The 17,061-nt window shown below is 43.3% G+C and overlaps 1 protein-coding gene across 12 annotated transcripts in view; it reads right to left on the reverse strand.

Annotated features, from left to right (window-relative positions):
- Nucleotides 1-1,777: 1,777 nt before the first annotated feature.
- Stk33 (serine/threonine kinase 33) overlaps nt 1,778-17,061 on the reverse strand; it is a 182,241-nt gene continuing 166,957 nt past the window's right edge. For all 12 annotated transcript variants that reach the window (XM_063279347.1, XM_039094530.2, XM_017590199.3 and 9 more), the window contains one exon: nt 1,778-2,427. In XM_063279347.1, the coding sequence (XP_063135417.1) occupies nt 2,236-2,427 (192 nt within the window). In that variant the 3' untranslated portion in view covers nt 1,778-2,235. The remainder of the gene's footprint in view (nt 2,428-17,061) is intronic.

The following is a 17,061-nucleotide window of genomic DNA, read 5'->3' on the forward strand; positions in this document are numbered from 1 at the left end:
GGGAGCGCTGGTCAGTCTTTGCTCTCCTTGGAGATCACACTTGTTCTGTACTGTCCTAGGTGGAAGCTGTCCCTCCAGGTAACAGCCAAATTCAATTCTCTATGCCATGGGGCCCAGGAGGCATGAGAGAGATTGACGTTGAACCTGAAAGGTGGCCCATTGGCCACGAAGAAACTGCTTTTCCACTCCCGTGAGATAAGTGCAGGCAGAAGAGCCTTGGAACTCAGACACTAAACAGGTGCACGCATTAGAAACAGAGATCAGAGACCGTCTGTCCTACATGGCTTCCGTGCGAATAAATAAATAGAAAAAAATATGGCCATTCTCTCTCAAGAGTGACATAAACTCTATCTTGATGGTCTACAGGAGTCAGAGGAAGGTACGTGATAGGCTATCTTCTATTGCTAGAGGACTGACAGAATGTGTGCTATGACAGAAGGACACTAGCCTTGCCTGGTGTGTGACGAGAAAAGATGGCAAACACACCGGACAGAGCCAGAGCTGCTGCTGTCCCTACAGAGAGACCCACCCTTCAGAGCTGCCCCTGACCCCGTTCTCCTTCCATCAGGGTGAAGGTATGCAGTGCCTGGAACATTACCCTCCACCTCCTGGAGTGCTTCCCCGGAAGAGAGTCCGCCCCTGAGCTGTTGAACCAGAGTCCTCCATGGATGGACAGTCTGTACTTTCAAGGCTGCCTCACCAAACCTCTGAGGATACATCAAGCTTGGGAGATAGAATATGGGCTCCCGGAGAACTGCCATATAACCCCCAAAGCAGAAGCCCTTCAAGAGACTGTCAACTCCCGATTTAGTTTCTTTTTTTCCTTTTATTTCTGTGTATGATATGGTGTGTGGTGCTTCTTGTCATGAATGTGCATATATGCTCATGTGTGCTGGTGTAGTTGTACATGTGTGCACGTGTAGACTCAAAGTTGACACTGGGTGTCTTTTTTCTACTGTTCTCCATCTCATTTTGTTGGTTTTAATTTTATTTTTCTGGCTTCTTTGTTTGTTTGTTTGTTTGTTTGTTTGTTTGTTTGTTTGGTTGGTTGGTTGGTTGGTTGGTTGGTTGGAGACAGGGTCTCTATATAGCTCTGACTGTCCTGGGACTCGCTATGTAGACCAGGCTGGCCTTAAACTCACAGAGATCCTGCTTCTGCCTCCTACATGCTGGGATTAAAAGCATGTACCTCCATGCCAGGTCATAGTTCGACTTTTAAAATTAATGTGTGTGTGTGTGTGTGTGTGTGTGTGTGTGTGTGTGTGTGTGTGTGTGTGTGTGATACATGCCACATTGGTACATTGGTGAGGGACAACTTCTAGCATGTAGGATGTTAAAATCAGGTCATCAATTTTGGTGGAAATACATTTACCAACGGAGCCATCCTGCTACTCCTCTACCTTATTTCTTGAGTCAGGGTCCCTCACTGAACCTGGAACTCACCCTGCTTGACCTTCAGAAGCAGAGCTGCTGACTGAGAGGACAGAGAACCCTCCCACAGCAGCTCATGACATGTTTCCTGTCCATCTCAGTCCTTCCCCAGAGATAACAGGCCAGCATTAGCTATCTAGGAAGCACTCAGAGGACTTGCTAAAGTCACCTCTCCTTAACATAAAATGGACATGCATGAAGGCATTTCGGTTTATTGAGTTAATCAATAAGATGGGAATATAGCAGCAAGCCAATGCAAGCAATTATAAAATGTCCTACTTTTCTATGTTTAAAATAAGTTGTCTTAAATGGTCTATAGCAACTAGAATCACAAGGACACATGAGGGACTGCATCACTTCTGCCACAATGCCTGTGGTCATTTTATTAGTAATCCTCTAACAGTCTCCTAGTGCAAAGGGCACATAATTATTTGGAACCTCCGTCACTGTATTTGGCCTCTTGTTTTCCCTTATAAATAATTGTGCCTAAATATAAGAATTTGAGTAGAACTGAGCAAGCCTGGCCCCAGCCTGCACTGACAGCACTTGTCCCTTAAACAGTCGTGGAACACCTTGAGTTGGTGAGAGTGGCAGCCTCTCCCAAGCATGCTGCTGCCTCCTCCAATGACCTGCTCAGGCTGTGCTGCTTGGAGGTAACTAGCTTCAATTTTAAACTGGTGTAAACACAGGCAGGGCTCCTCAGAGCCAATGGCTAAAAGCTCGGTGCGTGCTGTTCCCTCCTGCCCCTCCCTTCAGTGCTGGAAGAGTGGTCCGTTCTTGAGCTGCTCAGCACTGGGCAGAACCTTAGAGCCTTTTCTTGCCTCGAAACAAGGCAGAGGATTTCAGAGTGGTTTTAGCCACTGCTACATGGCTTACAGACCCGGAGCTTTTCTCTGGCTCTGCTTTGATTTCAGCAGAAATGAGTTTGTAGGATGTTGAGTCTGAAGGGCTCATGTCAACGCTATCTGCGTCAGGCTTCTTGGCTTCATCAGTGGGCTATGAATTAAAGAAAAAGCCTAGATTAATTTTCAGGTGTAAAAAGGTATATGCATAGTAATAATTGAAGGGAGCAGGAGACAACAGCATTCCACAAGACTGTGAGGCAGGGGCATGCCCCAGAACCTGGGTACTACACATCATAGGCTCTTTCACCACTTGTTTGAGAACCAAGGTGTTGCGCTTGTTGTGGTGAAAGCATAGGTTATTTAAAGTTCTGCCATGGGAAAGTCACTAATGGCCCTTGAGTCTGCACAGTGACGCCCACCCAGACACAAGTGCGCCATCACATTCCATCTATTCAGACTTAGACATCTGCAGTGTGATTACGTGAGTGCAAAGTGGCTGCACTGGGCCGTTCTACCCTCAACCCCTCCTCTGCATTCACTCCAGGGACAGGCTGCTTTTGCCAGTCAAGCAGGCAGCTTTGTGGACATCTTTGAGTCTCAACTCCTCACTGGTGAAAGGGGTAAAACAATATTTGAATGTTCACTTCATGGGAATGAGTTGCGCTTGATAAGAGGACAGCATAGGCTTTACAGTAGCAGGAAAACATCAGGCTGAGGTGACCTTGTTCTCTCAGGTCATCCCACTCTGTGGGACAGGAAGAAGCAGGCTAGAATCCTGTAGTCACAGGGAGACAAGGTTCGCTTTGACCTTAGGCTCATTTAAAGAGTGATTGTTTTAATTAAGTGAGGCTGAGCAGAGAGTTCTAAAGAGCAACAACTGTCCCAGGAGCCCAGCAAAGCAGGTCAGAGCAAACTTTCACCTACACAGGACGACGGGGGAAGACAGCCGGGGAAGGTTTTCAGAGTGGAAACGATCATACAAAGCACTGGACAGATTGCTCGGGTGTTTTCTTGGTCTTCCTGCATTTGGGATATGGAAGTCTGAACTTATACATTTGTCTAAGGAACAGAAGTTTCTAGGGCGGCAGCAAAACTGGAGGACATCTTTACTCCGGTACTGTATTTCAAAAAGGAGTGCTGATGGGCGTTTACTGTAGACACTCCTCAGTAGGGCTTCCTCCGAGATCCCTCCTGCTTGACACTACAGGAGTGATCCTTGGTCAGGCAACACTCTAAGATGTCCTATGCCTTGAAAAAAATTATATAAAGTTTGAAATGTAAAAGGTCGTTTACTCTTCTCAAGAAAATATGCAAACTGCCTCCACTGAACTCTTTCGAGACACAGAGAACTGCAGAAGACCCCACCACTTGATAAGGTAGCTCCTCCCTCATTGAAACCCAGGTTCACTAACCAACACTGTGATGCGCTGGTGCCTGACTGGGGACCACGTGCTTTCCTGAGACATGGAATCAATCTGGAGTTTTCAATTCATAAAATCTCACTAACTTTGCACATAAGCCCTACCTTACGGTGAAGCTAAATGCAGCCCTTGTCCCGTCGGAGTGCCAACGTGGATCTGAGTAGTTGAGGAAATGCTTTACAGCGTATCCACTAAAACTAGCACTCTGAGATGGGAGGTTGTCATTGGCTTTTACGTACATATTCATGTCTGGGTAGACGCTTCCATTCTTCAGCCTTCTGTGGTTTTTAAAATTACATTGTTGGTTGGTTGGTTGGTTGGTTGGTTGGTTGGTTGGTTGGTTGGTTGGTTGGTTGTAGAGGTTGTGTGCGCATGTGCCATGGTGCATGTGTGAAAGTCAGAGACAACTTGTGGAAATCAGTTCTTTCATTTTACCACATGAGTTCCAGAGATCAAACTCAGGTTATCATGTTTGGCAGGAAGAACTCTCACCCTCTGAGCCATCTTACCTGGCCCCGCTGGCCAACTTCTAATATACTTGATTTAGAGGCTCCAGTCACCAGGAAGAAACACTATGTCTCTACATGCTTAGATAGCAATGCCAAGTTCCCCTTGAGATGCTCTAGAACTTTCTTCTCAAATATCTCAGTGTAGTTCTTGGAATTTTGTGGAAAAAAAATGTGGTAGGGGAAATGAAACTATCAAGATGTCTAGTTGCTACTGACATAGAAGCATGATATTTTTCTTTCCTTATGTAGCAAAATGAGGAAAATTACATCCATCAGCCACAGGTATTTATTTATAATTTTAGTGATCTTCAACAAGTTCATAGAACAGACTCATGGTTTAATAAAAGTCTCTTCCTTGCCTCCTAGTTAATTCAAGCCCAGCATCATAAAATGCAACCAATGTTATGGCTACACAGTGTACACCTCCTCCAGGGGTCTTGTGCACTGACGAGAACATTTGTATGGCTGAATGAATTGCTGGCACTCAACTGTCACTTCCATGGGGAGCAGCCCGAAACCTCTGATGGCTCAGCCTAATTTGTCCCCAGTGTTCTTTTACCCTACCCCATAAATGGCAGTGCACTGCAAACATTCCTCCACCCCTGATGTCTTTTTAATAAACTGATGGTTATCTTACAGACCACTCTGTCTAAATTCATACAGCTTGCCTGTTTTTTCTTCAGGTTGGGCAGTGAATCTCTGGCTTGTGAATAGGCCATAGTCATTTGGCTAGTCCCTTCCCAGCAACATTCCAGTTGTCGCCATTGTTTCACTGGTACTACCAGTACTGTAAAGTGTAATTCCGAGACAGCTGTACCAAGTCACACTTCCCCTCAGCACACAGAGGCTCTGCTTGGTCAGTTTTGTCTCATGTGTATTAAAGTTGGTATGCACAAAGATAGAGAGTTGGTCTTATTTATGTGCATATGTGTGTAAGTGTAAGCTGCGTGTGTGAGGGACTCACAGGGCTGGAAGGGGACGTTGGTTTCCCTGCTCCTGAAGTTACAGTGTTCTGTGAACCATAAGGTTACTGGGAACTCAAGCAAGGTCTCTCAACTGATAAGCTGTACCTCCAGTCCCAACAGCCATAGAAGTCTTAAATAAGTCTCAGAATCTGCCAATAGGCATGTACACTGAAATCATGGTACCTGCCCTTCGCTCCCTGTTAGCATCAATACATTCACCTTCATGTGAATGCTTACTGCATAGAGGCCTCTGCGTCTATGGAAGGGACTTTCCATGTCCTCTCCACTTCCCTTTATACATGCAGTTGCATCATGGTTAGTGGGCAATTGTTTAGGAAGCAGAATCCTAAGGTTCTCTAGAGTCTGTCTCTGCCCTGCTTCCTTGCTGGAACCATCTCTGATGCTGGCACGTCACGTCACAGGTGCAGACCCACCTTGCTGGTGCCCCATTGGGCATATTCTCTGCACAGGAAGCCAAGCCTCTTTTCTCCTTGAAGTATAAATGGCAGAGGCAAATTCTAGCTCCCAGAGTTTTTCTAGAATTGTGCCAATCTTAATCTTTGAGGGATTTCTTTGGTTAGGGTATAGGTCGTGTAAGTCTGGAGTTTTCCTTTCTTCTCTCATGGCTGTTGGATTCCCTCGGGGATCTTTGTTGTCACTGATGCAATTTTACACTTTTATAAGTAATAGGACAGAGAAATGAAAAGTGAAATTGCCGGGGCTATGAGATCTTACAGGTCACAGAAGGCAAACAGGAGAGGTGCTCCCGGAAGCTCGCACGGAGCAGGAGAAAAGGGCAGCTTTTCCTTTCCAATCCCAGGGGAAAGCTTCTGGATGGCCAGCATGAGGCTTCAGGCTGTCTACTTGTCAGCACATGAGAGGATGGAAAACCACTGCTGACTGTGTACTCTAAACAGTGCACAGCAAAACAATGGCCAAGAAACCCTGCTATCATGAGAAAGCACCTGCAGAATCAGGAGGTCCCCTTTTCCTTATACAAACCACCATGGTGGAGTCATACCAGCCTGCAAAGATAAGAAGGACCCGAGTCGCTTTACCAACTGGCTACTAATATGACTGCAGGAGGGATGTCTTTAACAATTCTTTAGCCTAAAAAGATATGGAGAAGACTATATAAGCAAAAAACCCTCAGGGCTGGGGAGATTGCTACACAAGCTTAAAAATCAATGTTCTGTTGTAGAAAATACTCAGTCTCAATCCAGGTGTCTACCCCGCCTTTGACCATTCAGTTCCCACAGAAATACACAAATTTTGTATTTATAATAAGTGTTAATCAGCACTACAGCTGGGCGGGTATCTACTCTCTAAGCTATTAGTTTTTACTTCCCTATCAATAACCCCAAGTTACAACTTGCCATATTCTGCATGGGCTGCTCTTAACTCCAAGTTAGGATAAAATTTGAGTTAGGTACAAAACTTTAAATATATGAAGATAGGACAGATAATAGAAATTTTTCTTTAATTGCCAAATACTATGGACTGGATATTATAAATATACATCATACCTTATAGTTTTCATAATTGTTTCATAATTGTTATAACTGTTCAATTTATATTAGAAAAAAGGAGATTTTTCTAATATCTCCTAATATGGAATTGTAGAGAGAATATCTTGTACATTGTATGGACACATTTGTCAATTAAAAAGCCCCTGGCCTATGGCTTGGGCAGAAAATGAAGTGGGGCATCAAGGAAAGAGAAAGGATTCTGGGACAGAGCCAGGTGGAGAGATTCTCTGGGAAGATGTGAGGAGGCAGACGCAAGGTACCTGAACGCAGGTAACCAGCCACATGGTGGAATGTAGGTTAAAAGGATTGGGCTGTTTTAGTTAGGCTCTAGTAGGAGAAGAGCCTGGCTATATTGCCAAGGTATTTATTAATATATTTTGAGTCTGAGTCTTATTTCTGGGGGCATGGGGCTGAGGGGTAGAATCAGGCACAGCTTCTACAAATGTTCAGATCTCCAGGAGCCATGTAACAGCTGAATAGCCACCTATAATCACAACACTTTGGAGGTAGAGTCTGGGGATCCCTGAAGCAAGCTGGCTAGCTCAATTTGACAGGATTAGCAGGCTTTGGGCTCAATAAGAGAGCTGAGCATGACCAAAGAAGGTATTTGGTATTAACTTCAGGCCCCCAATGCACCTGCACATACACATGTGCTCGCATACATGGGAGTACATACACATCACATCACATTACATATACATGCAAGAATAATAATAATAAAAGAAAAACAAAACTATAGTGTGGCACAAAGAAGGGGTAGATCCAGCTCTGTGGAGCTGCATGCCAGTTCTGTATGCCATTGGTCAGGGTAGTCATGCCAGGGCCACTCCCAGCAGCATTTTAACTGTTCATCTGTTACAGATTCTTAGCATTTGAGGTAGCTAGAGTGCAGTTGGTCTGACTGCAGACAGAGAGATGGGGAAGATGATCCCCCAAGTTCCTTTCAGTTTTGCCATTTTCTAATTCAGCAGCCTTGGCCTGATTTCTGCCTCTCATATTATTGATCATGAAAGGGGTCCATGTGTGCAAGGGAAGATGTGTAACAAGAGCCTGGGATGAATGCACACATCACAGTGCTCACTGGTGTAACTTCGCCCTGATGAACTTATCTGTGCTAATGGATGCAAAGCCTGTGAGCTCTCGGCACATCCTGCAAGTTAATACCGAAGTGTGATTACTAGAAACTGTTACCATTCCTCTGAATTTTGAGTAAAATACATGCTATTTAAGTAAAGTGGTTTATCACCATAGCAACCACTTCTAGAGTCACACATTCAAATTATAGGCCTGCACAAGGTCCAAATGACAAAATTCTGATACAAGTTTTCTGCTATAGTTTTGCTCACAATGGCCACCCATCTTATCTCATGTTCCTGTGGTTTTCAGAAGTCGGAAGAAAGGGAAAGGAAAGCAGGAATGAGAGAGATCGACTTGAAAATATATAGACTTTCTTTACCAGGTTAGCCACACAAAGATCCGGGTCTTGCATGGAGTTAATGAAAGTAAAATTTAACTTGCAAATTAGAGAAAGATGTAAATAGCTTTCTTTCCTTTGCAGTAAGAGTATAATTTGTATTCAGTAGGATATGCGATACGCGAATGACAAGTATGCTCTGAGGAGTTCTGACACACACAGACCCAGGTAACCAATGCCACAGTAAAGACACAGCCACTCAGGGTGAGAGGCTCTACAGGAAAGCACATGGGCACCCAGGGCTCCAACTTCCTCTCTAAAAATCAGTCCCCGTGAAGACCCTTCATGGTCCCACTCTGTCCTCTTGTTTTATTCTGGGGCCACAAGTATTCTGATATTTTTAGACATAATTAGTTTTGAGTCTTAAAACATATAAACGAGAGAAGAGCACAACGTGTGAAACTATATCTGATATCTTTCGCTTAAAATGTTAGTTGAAAGTTAACATAAAAACATTGTGTGCTAGGGAGATGGCTCAGCAATTAGGATGCATATTGCTCTTGTTTGCACAAGAGCTTGGGTCATAGTATCCATGCCAGGTAGCTCCGGAGGATGGGACACCTTTTTCTGGTCTCTGTGGATACCTGCACTCACAGCCACATAACACACACACACACACACACACACACACACACACACACACACACACAAAATTAATTTTTAAAACTCTTACATTTTAAAATTGTGTATGTGTGTGTGCATGTTTGCGGTTTCTGCACATTTATGCAAAATTATATATATAATTTTGTGTGTATGTGTATTTTGAGTGCCTGCCCACATGTATGTGTGCCATATGTATACAGGAAACCAAGAAGGCCAGAAGAAGGCACTGGATCCCCAAGAACTGGAGATATAGGACATTGTGAGCTGCCATGTGGGTGCTGGGAACAACTCAGGTCCTCTGGAAGAGCAGTCAGTGCTCTTAGCTGCTGAGTTATCTCTTCAGCCCCACCTTATTTTTTGAGACAAGGTCTCTTAGCAACTGGCTAGATTTGTGGTCCAGCAATCTCCTGTGATCCTCCAGTGTCTACCACTCAGTGTAAGATTACAGGCATGTGCCAGCACACTTGGTTTCCTACGTGTGTGTTCGGGATTGGAACTCAGGGTTTTACCCTAGCACAGTAAATACTTTCCCCAGCGAACCACCTCTCCATCCCACTTAAATTCTTTATCGATACATTTGCAGACTCTTGTATTATTTTAAGGCTTTAAAAATTCATCTAGGTAACTCATTTTTCTAGCCAAGCTGTATTCTATTGAGTAACATGCTATGTTCCACTATACCAGTGTATCATCATGTTTTACCTGTTCTTTAATTAATGGACATTCGGATTGCTCCTGCTCTTAGACTATATAAAAATTTGTTATAAATATAACCTAAAACCTTTTTGGATAGTTTACAAATATTTCTGTAAATTTAGGATTGCTGGGTGAATGACAATTGAATATTTAACTTTATAAGTAATACCAAATTGTATTTTGAAAGGATTCCTCCAATGGTGCAATCAGCAACGTAGGAAAAATGTACTTGTCCATGTCCTTGTCGACATTTGGGCTGGCTAGTCTGGCCACTCTACTCTGTGTACTCTGTATGCAGTGAGCACTTGTGCGGAACGTAGTTTCCTTACATCTGTGATGAGGAGCATCTGTAAGATGCTGTTGGCTCTTGGTGTAAACGCCCTGTTCGAGTCTTGTAATGTCTTTAAAAACTGAGTTGCCTTACTACTGTTTAGCAACAGCGACTTTCTTAGTTATTGCTCTATTGCTGTTAAGGGAGATCATAACTAAGGAAACTCTTACGAAAGAAAACATTTAACAGGGGCTTGCTCACAGTTTTAAAGGATTAGTACATTATCATCATGGTGGGAAGCAGACAGGCATGGTGTTGGAGCAACAGCCAAGAGCTTTAATTTATGTCCTGACCAATAAGGAGGAGGGAGGGAAAGAGGGAGGGAGAGAGAGACAGAGACAGAGAGACAGAGAGACAGAGAAGGACAGAGGGACAGAGAGAGACAGAGAGAGACAGAGAAACAGAGAGAGACAGAGACTGGGCCAAACTGTGCTTTTGAAACCTCAAGCCCACTCCCAGAGATATACTTCCTCCAACAAGGATCCACCTAATTCTTCCCTAAACAGTGCACAGACTAGGGACTAGACACTCAAATATATGAGCCTGCAGGGACCATTTTTTTCAAACTGCTACAGTAACAGCAATCATATTTGGATATGAGTCCTTTATGAGATGAATTTTTGAAAATATTTTCCCTCTGCAGGTTGGTCATCGCTTTCCTCATATGCTTTCAGTGATCAGGTGTGCTTACATTTTATGAAGCCCATCCAATCAACTTTAAAAAATGTTCTCTGCATCCTAAGAAATCTTTGACTAATTGTTGGATGAAAATAATCTCTTAAAATTATCCTAGGAATTTTATAGTTACGTCTACCTATCACAAACTAATTTCATTTTCAGCTAGGAGATCAAATGTCATTTTTCATTACATAGATGGCCTAACATTCTAGCACTATTTATTAAAAGGAATATTTCTTCTCCATTGAATATTTTTTTAAAACTTTTAAATCAACTGGTCATGTAAGTATGGATCTATTTCTTATGCCTACTTTCATCCATTCTTCTACCTGTCTGTCCTCAGACAATCACCTCAGGCTACTGACCACTGCAGCTACATAGTAAGTTGAAATCATGGAAAGAAGGACCATGTAAATAAGTCCTGAAAATGTAGGCTTTTTAGTTTGGTTTGGGCTTATTCAGATCTTACTGTATTTACAAATAAGTTTTATTTAGAAAATTTATTCTAATTTTAATCAGAAAATCACGTGTTGATGTTTCAGTTGGAATTGGTTTAAGAGTATGAATGTGTTTGGGAAGAACTGACCCGGAACAGTCCTGCCCACCTCAGCCCATGAGCATGGTGTGTCTCTGCTCTGACAGCTTTCTTTATCTTACCTCAACAATATCTGGATGACAAGAATTTTAGGAATAGTTTGTTGCGTTTATCACTTTGTTTTGTAACAGTATTCCAAATGCATGCTGAGGTTTGTTCAGGGTTTCTGTGTCTGTGTTAATGAGAGACACCGGTTAGCAGCGTCCTTCTCTTGTAATATCCCCGACATGTGTACGGTAATATCATTCTTACTGTATAAATTTGTTGTGCAATAGTCTCAAAAGGCCATATGAGTTTCCTCATTTCTTTATTAAACACTTAAAAAAGTTAACCATTGAGTTCACAGAGAACATAACTATTTATAGGAAAGACTGTAATTTAAACATTTTACTTACAAATAAATATAAAATGATTTAGGTTTTCCGTTTCTTTTTTTATATTTGTTTGGTGGTTTCTAAAGTGGCGATGGTGATTCCACTTAAATTGTCTAATCTCAGTGGTGGTGGTGGTCTGTGCCTTTATTCCCAGCACTTAGGAGGCTGAGGCAGACAGGTCTCTATGAGTTCCAGGCCAGTCTGATCTACAGGGAAAGTTCCAGGACAGTCAGGGCTAGATAGAGAAACCTGTTTCAAAGCAAAACAAAAAATGTCTAACCTGGCTTGTTGATTCACATCTGTGATCTCAGCATTCAGAGGCAGAGGAGCAGAATTGTTCCAAGCTCAAGGGTAGTCTGTTCCCACAGCATGTTCCAGACCAGCCTGTCTCAATGACCTCACCTCTCCAAAACCCCTCAGAAAGAAAAATTAAAAAAAAATAAGACCTTTCTACTTGATGACATCATTCGTGTGTCACTAAGCCTGATGCTCACTGATGGGAGCCAGGGTAAAGGACAGATGGCAAGTGACAGCCTGAGTGGAGCCTGAGGGAGCTGTCAGAGCAATCGTAAACTGTCTGGTATGTGAGTACCTGGAACTCAGGGGGAAATGAACAAGAACTGGCAAATCCTCCCCCAAACAGCTGACGATCAAATCTACACTTTCACAAAGCACAGCCAAGCCCAAGAAGGATAAATGTGAAAAACCTGCTTAGCAATATCATAGCACTGAAGATAAAGAGACAATCTTAGGCGTCCAGAGGAAGGGGCCATCATGCACACAAAGAAAGGATAACCTGATCTACCGGACTCCTAAGACGATCTGAGAGCCAGAAGACACAGGAGCAACCTTTAAAGTGTGGACCAGACAATCACCAACCAACCAAGTGCATAGATATAAACCTGTTAGACCCAAAATCCCACAGACAAGAAATCTCCTAAAACATTTAAGGCAACACCAGAATTTCCAGGTGAAAGACCACGGAGGGGACTCAGCATCAGACCGAGCAGAGGGATGCAAAGGAGCCCATGAGCTGAAGGAAATGATGGCAGATGGGAACCCAGATCCTCGGGAGGAAAGAGGAACAGCACAAATGCAAATGGCTGGGGAAACAGAAAAGACATTTTCTGCTCTTAATTTCTGGAAAATAGACATGACAGTTTAAAATTAAAACAATACATTTTTCCATGTAGTTTATAATTGTGTAGATAAAGTACATGCAATAATTATAGTATAAAGGCAGAGATGAAGAGACCAACAAAACACAGGTGGAAGGCATGCATTACTCGTTGTAGTCAGTGCTCTGTGGCATAGCCAAATAGCCACAGGTCCGGGGTGGGGGTGGGGGGCAGCTGAGCAAAAGGTGGGCTTGGGAGGCAAGGAAACAGGATATGACAAGTTCTTCACCTAAGGGACTGTGGATAAACTGGCAGTGAAGTCTTAGCCTGGTCCGAGAAGCTCCTTCGTGGGAATGGGGACCGACAGTTCCTTTGGAATAGCAGATTTGCTATGAATAGGAGTCAAGTTTGCTTCCTCACAAGGCTACCAGCTATTATAGCTATTTCAGTGAAAAATGCACAGCTTCACCAGAAAAAGAAAAGGTACACCAGGCACACCTGTACGTCCCATCACTCGGGAGGCAGAGGCAGCAGGAGCTCTGTGAGTTTGAGACCAGGCAGGGCCACATAGTGAGTCCCTCTGTCAAAAAACAAAAGGGTGGGGGAAGGAAGGGAAGGGAAGGGAAAGGAAGGGAAGGGAAGGGAAGGGAAGGGAAGGGAAGGGAAGGGAAGGGAAGGGAAGGGAAGGGAAGGGAAGGGAAGGGAAGGGAAGGGAAGGGAAGGTGCCTAGAGAAGTCTGGTGACAGAAAGCACAGGCCTCTGAGTGTCCTCTACCACTGGAGTCAGTCAGTTTGCCCGATGCCGTCTTCTGGAAGCCAGTTGTAGACATAGCCTAGGGTTTTCACTATGGGCTAGTTTCACAAATAATTTAGACACAATGATATTGTAAAACCATCTAAAATCCAAGTTCCCAAATATCAGCTGAGAACAAACTTCAAAAGCAGGCCTTTCCAGGACACCAGTTGAAGCTAGCAATTTAACTATTACATACATGAGCCCTGGATCTGGTCTCCAGGAGCCCAAGGATATAAACAGAACATAGCCATTTGACCTGCTATATTAACTCTACTACATAACAAGCAACTGTAAAAGTGTCCAGCTCCCTAACAACAGAAATTCTTTCTTTATAAACTGCAGAGCTTGGCCTCGCTAAGCTAGACTGAAGGCTGTGGACAGAGTTCAAGTGTGTTTCAAAACCTTCCTAACTCAAGTGCCCATGGCTTCCTGTGGCAGGTAGCCGCAAACACAGAAAGCATGTTCCATCATGCAGACACCTGAGGGCCATGCTTCCATCACACCCCTTGAGGTTTGTTCCATCAGCCAATGCACATCACGCAAGCACCTACACTAAGAAGAGAGAACAGCCCTCCTCTGGTCCTGCAGGGACCACAACAGAGGCAAGGACATTAGTGACACAGCCTCCTGATGAGAATGGAGGAATCAGAACAATAACACAGAGCCCTGAGGCTCTCACAAAACTGGGAGGTCAGAGTGTCACTCCACCCTCAAAGTTCCTGGTTTACTAGCTTATCCCCAGGTACTATCAGAGGAAATGATATAGTCAGGAAAAATGAAATTTGGATAATATTCTATGTAAAATAATAAGATCACTTCAGCAACTGTAGCTAACATTGTGCTCAGAGTGTCACATGACTGATTTCATTGCCCCGGAGCAGAGGATGGTACAAAATCACAAATGAGAGAGTGGCAGCCTAGAGATGCCCACAGCAAAATGCTGGGGACGGTAAAGCAGGGTCTGAGTCCCCGCAGCTGCTGTGGAGCCCCTGCAGGCTTCATATTAACATACCCCAGGTTCTGTCATTGGACACATCTTACTCAGGCTTCTACTACTATGGAAAAACACCAGATCAAAACAACCTGGGGAGGAAAGGGGCTATTTGGCTTATATATCACAGTCCATTGAGGGAAGTCAGGACAGGAACTCAAACAGTGCAGGAATCTGGAAGGCAGGAGGAGTATTGGCAGTGGCTTGCTCCCATGGCTTGTTCAACCTGCTTTCCTGTAGAACCCAGGACCATCAGCCCTGGGCTTTCTCCATTAATCACTAAGAGAATGCCTTATAGGTTTACACACAACCTGAGCTCATGGAGGAATTCTCTTAACTGTAGTTCCCTCTTCTCAGAAAACGTTAACATGTGTTAAGCAGACATAAAACTAGACAGTAAGACACATATGGCCTTCTGCAATGTTTTAATACTGGAATATGAAAATGAATAGAATTTTCACATTATAACTGCTTCTTTTGGACTCGGAAGGCTAAAATTTAATTTTTCATGAAAGAAAATGTTATATGCTATTCAACTAAAATTCAAATACTTGATGCTTTTCATCATGAAATCATCATCAACATATTCATATGGCTCAGTGATTTAACTTAGGTATTATTAAGTTGAAGCACTTCTGTCTTTGGAGAAACTCCATGAGAACAGCTATCATCCATCAAAATAATTTTTCAAAGTTTCTGAGCAACCTAGCTTTCTTAAAGTACCATATATCACTTCCTGCAACCTTGAGGTCATATTTTCAGTCTATGTAAAAAGATCACAGAAGAAATTAATCACAAAACAACTTCATTAAAGAAGTTCATTCAAGATTGTGTCAATTTAACAATCTAACGTGTAAGCGGTTTCTCCATTATGGAGCAAGAGTTCAGGCTTGCGAATGCACTCTGCTCCATCTAGAGTCTGGTCATCTTTTCACTGTGTGGGAACTACACTTTAATTAAAGGTGTTTGCTCATCTTCAGTCATTTTATGGGATTGTAAATAATAAAAGAATGATGCCCCATAGAAGGAATGACTAAGGGCCTACTGTTGGAAGTAACACTACTGCAGTAAACAGTGACAAGTCAAATGCCCCTTCTGACGATGAGCAAACATTGCTGCTGGAGTAAAAGTTGAGGCCATCAGAGCCAATTAAGGCTCTGTCTCAGCAGTTAGAAGATTGCTAACAACATGGAGCCTTGTCCTGGTGTTCTCCACATAGACAAAACAACATGTACACAAGAGAACAGCACTCACTGCCCCAGAGTACCATCACGTAAAGGAGGTAGACATGAAAAAGGGGCCTTGTTGGTAGGGAGGATAAGGGGAGGAACAACTAACACTTAGGACCATTTGAGAGGCCATATGTAAACCTCTTACTGTAGAAGCTTCCTAAAATATGTGATGTAGTCACAAAATAATGGGAGAGACAGTTTCCCAACCAGACCAAACTAGCCACCAAGCAAAACACTCAATGCCAGAAATGGATTACACCTACCTAGTTCAGTTATTAACCAAACGTGCACCAAGGAAACTCCGAACATCTCAGACTATTAACAAGGCTATGCTGCTCTCCACAAATTGATGGTAAGGCCCTATTACTGAAGACAGCATATAACTCATTGAACAAGGAGAATTTGAACTGGTGTCTAACTAGAGGCTTCACCACTACTGAACAGCATTCATGGTACTGGAAGGTACCCTGGACACTACCAGAGGAGAAATGTTAACTATGTTACAAACACCACAGTATCTTACAACCGGCCAGCAAGATATGCTGGTGCAATACAGGTATGAGCATTGGGGTGGTGACCAGCTCTCTGATTAGATCTGAGGTCTACTCCATGAGATTTAACCCACAAATGACCAGGCTTGAGAGGTCAAGAACCTGAGACTGAATAGGGCATGGTTCTAAGGGAACAAATCCAAATACTACTGCTCTGCTAAAGGCACAAAGCAATAAAACTGCCCCTAATGATATCCTTTTATTCCGTAGATCTGTGCTTCACTCAGCCATCGCCAGGGAAGCTCCGCCTTGCAATAGATTGGAACTAACACAAGAGACCCCAAACTGGATAATAGGCAGAAAGTTAGAGACGTTAGAGCACACCATCCTAAACCCATTAGGGACCCCTTGATCAAACCTTCCCCCCAAGAGCTCAGGGAGCTACGCTCTATGAAAGATGGGGATAGACTGCAAGAACCAAAAGGGTTGATGACTACAAGGCAACAGTGTCTTCCAGACAGGACGAGACCGGTGTACATATGAACTCAGGGAGACTGGACATGCATGTACAGGTCAATACAGGTTCAAGCCAGATGGCATCTCAGTGCTGAGAGGGGGAAGTGGACACAGGCTCCCACCCTCACCCAAGAAGCTATCTGTAAATGAATCCCACTGGCAAAAGAAAAATCCCTTTTCTCCAATGGAGTCTCACAGGGCAGATTAACCACACTCATGCCCAGCAGTAAATGGCCAACACAAAATGAACTCAATGGTATTTCTAGAGACTTTTGTATCAGATTGCCTTGTTTGAGCAATTTTTTTCCTATTAGATTTTTGTTTATATATTTTCATTTCCATTGTGGGTTTGCACATTTTGTGTGTGTTTTGTGTTTCTTTTTGTTTTTTGTTTTGGCTTAGTTTTGCTTGTTTTTCAAAGAAAAAGAAAGGGTGTAGAGTTGGTGGGTAGGAAGGATATAGGATGA

This window comes from Rattus norvegicus, chromosome 1, assembly GCF_036323735.1.
Source record: "Rattus norvegicus strain BN/NHsdMcwi chromosome 1, GRCr8, whole genome shotgun sequence".
NCBI classification, from domain to species: domain Eukaryota; kingdom Metazoa; phylum Chordata; class Mammalia; order Rodentia; family Muridae; genus Rattus; species Rattus norvegicus.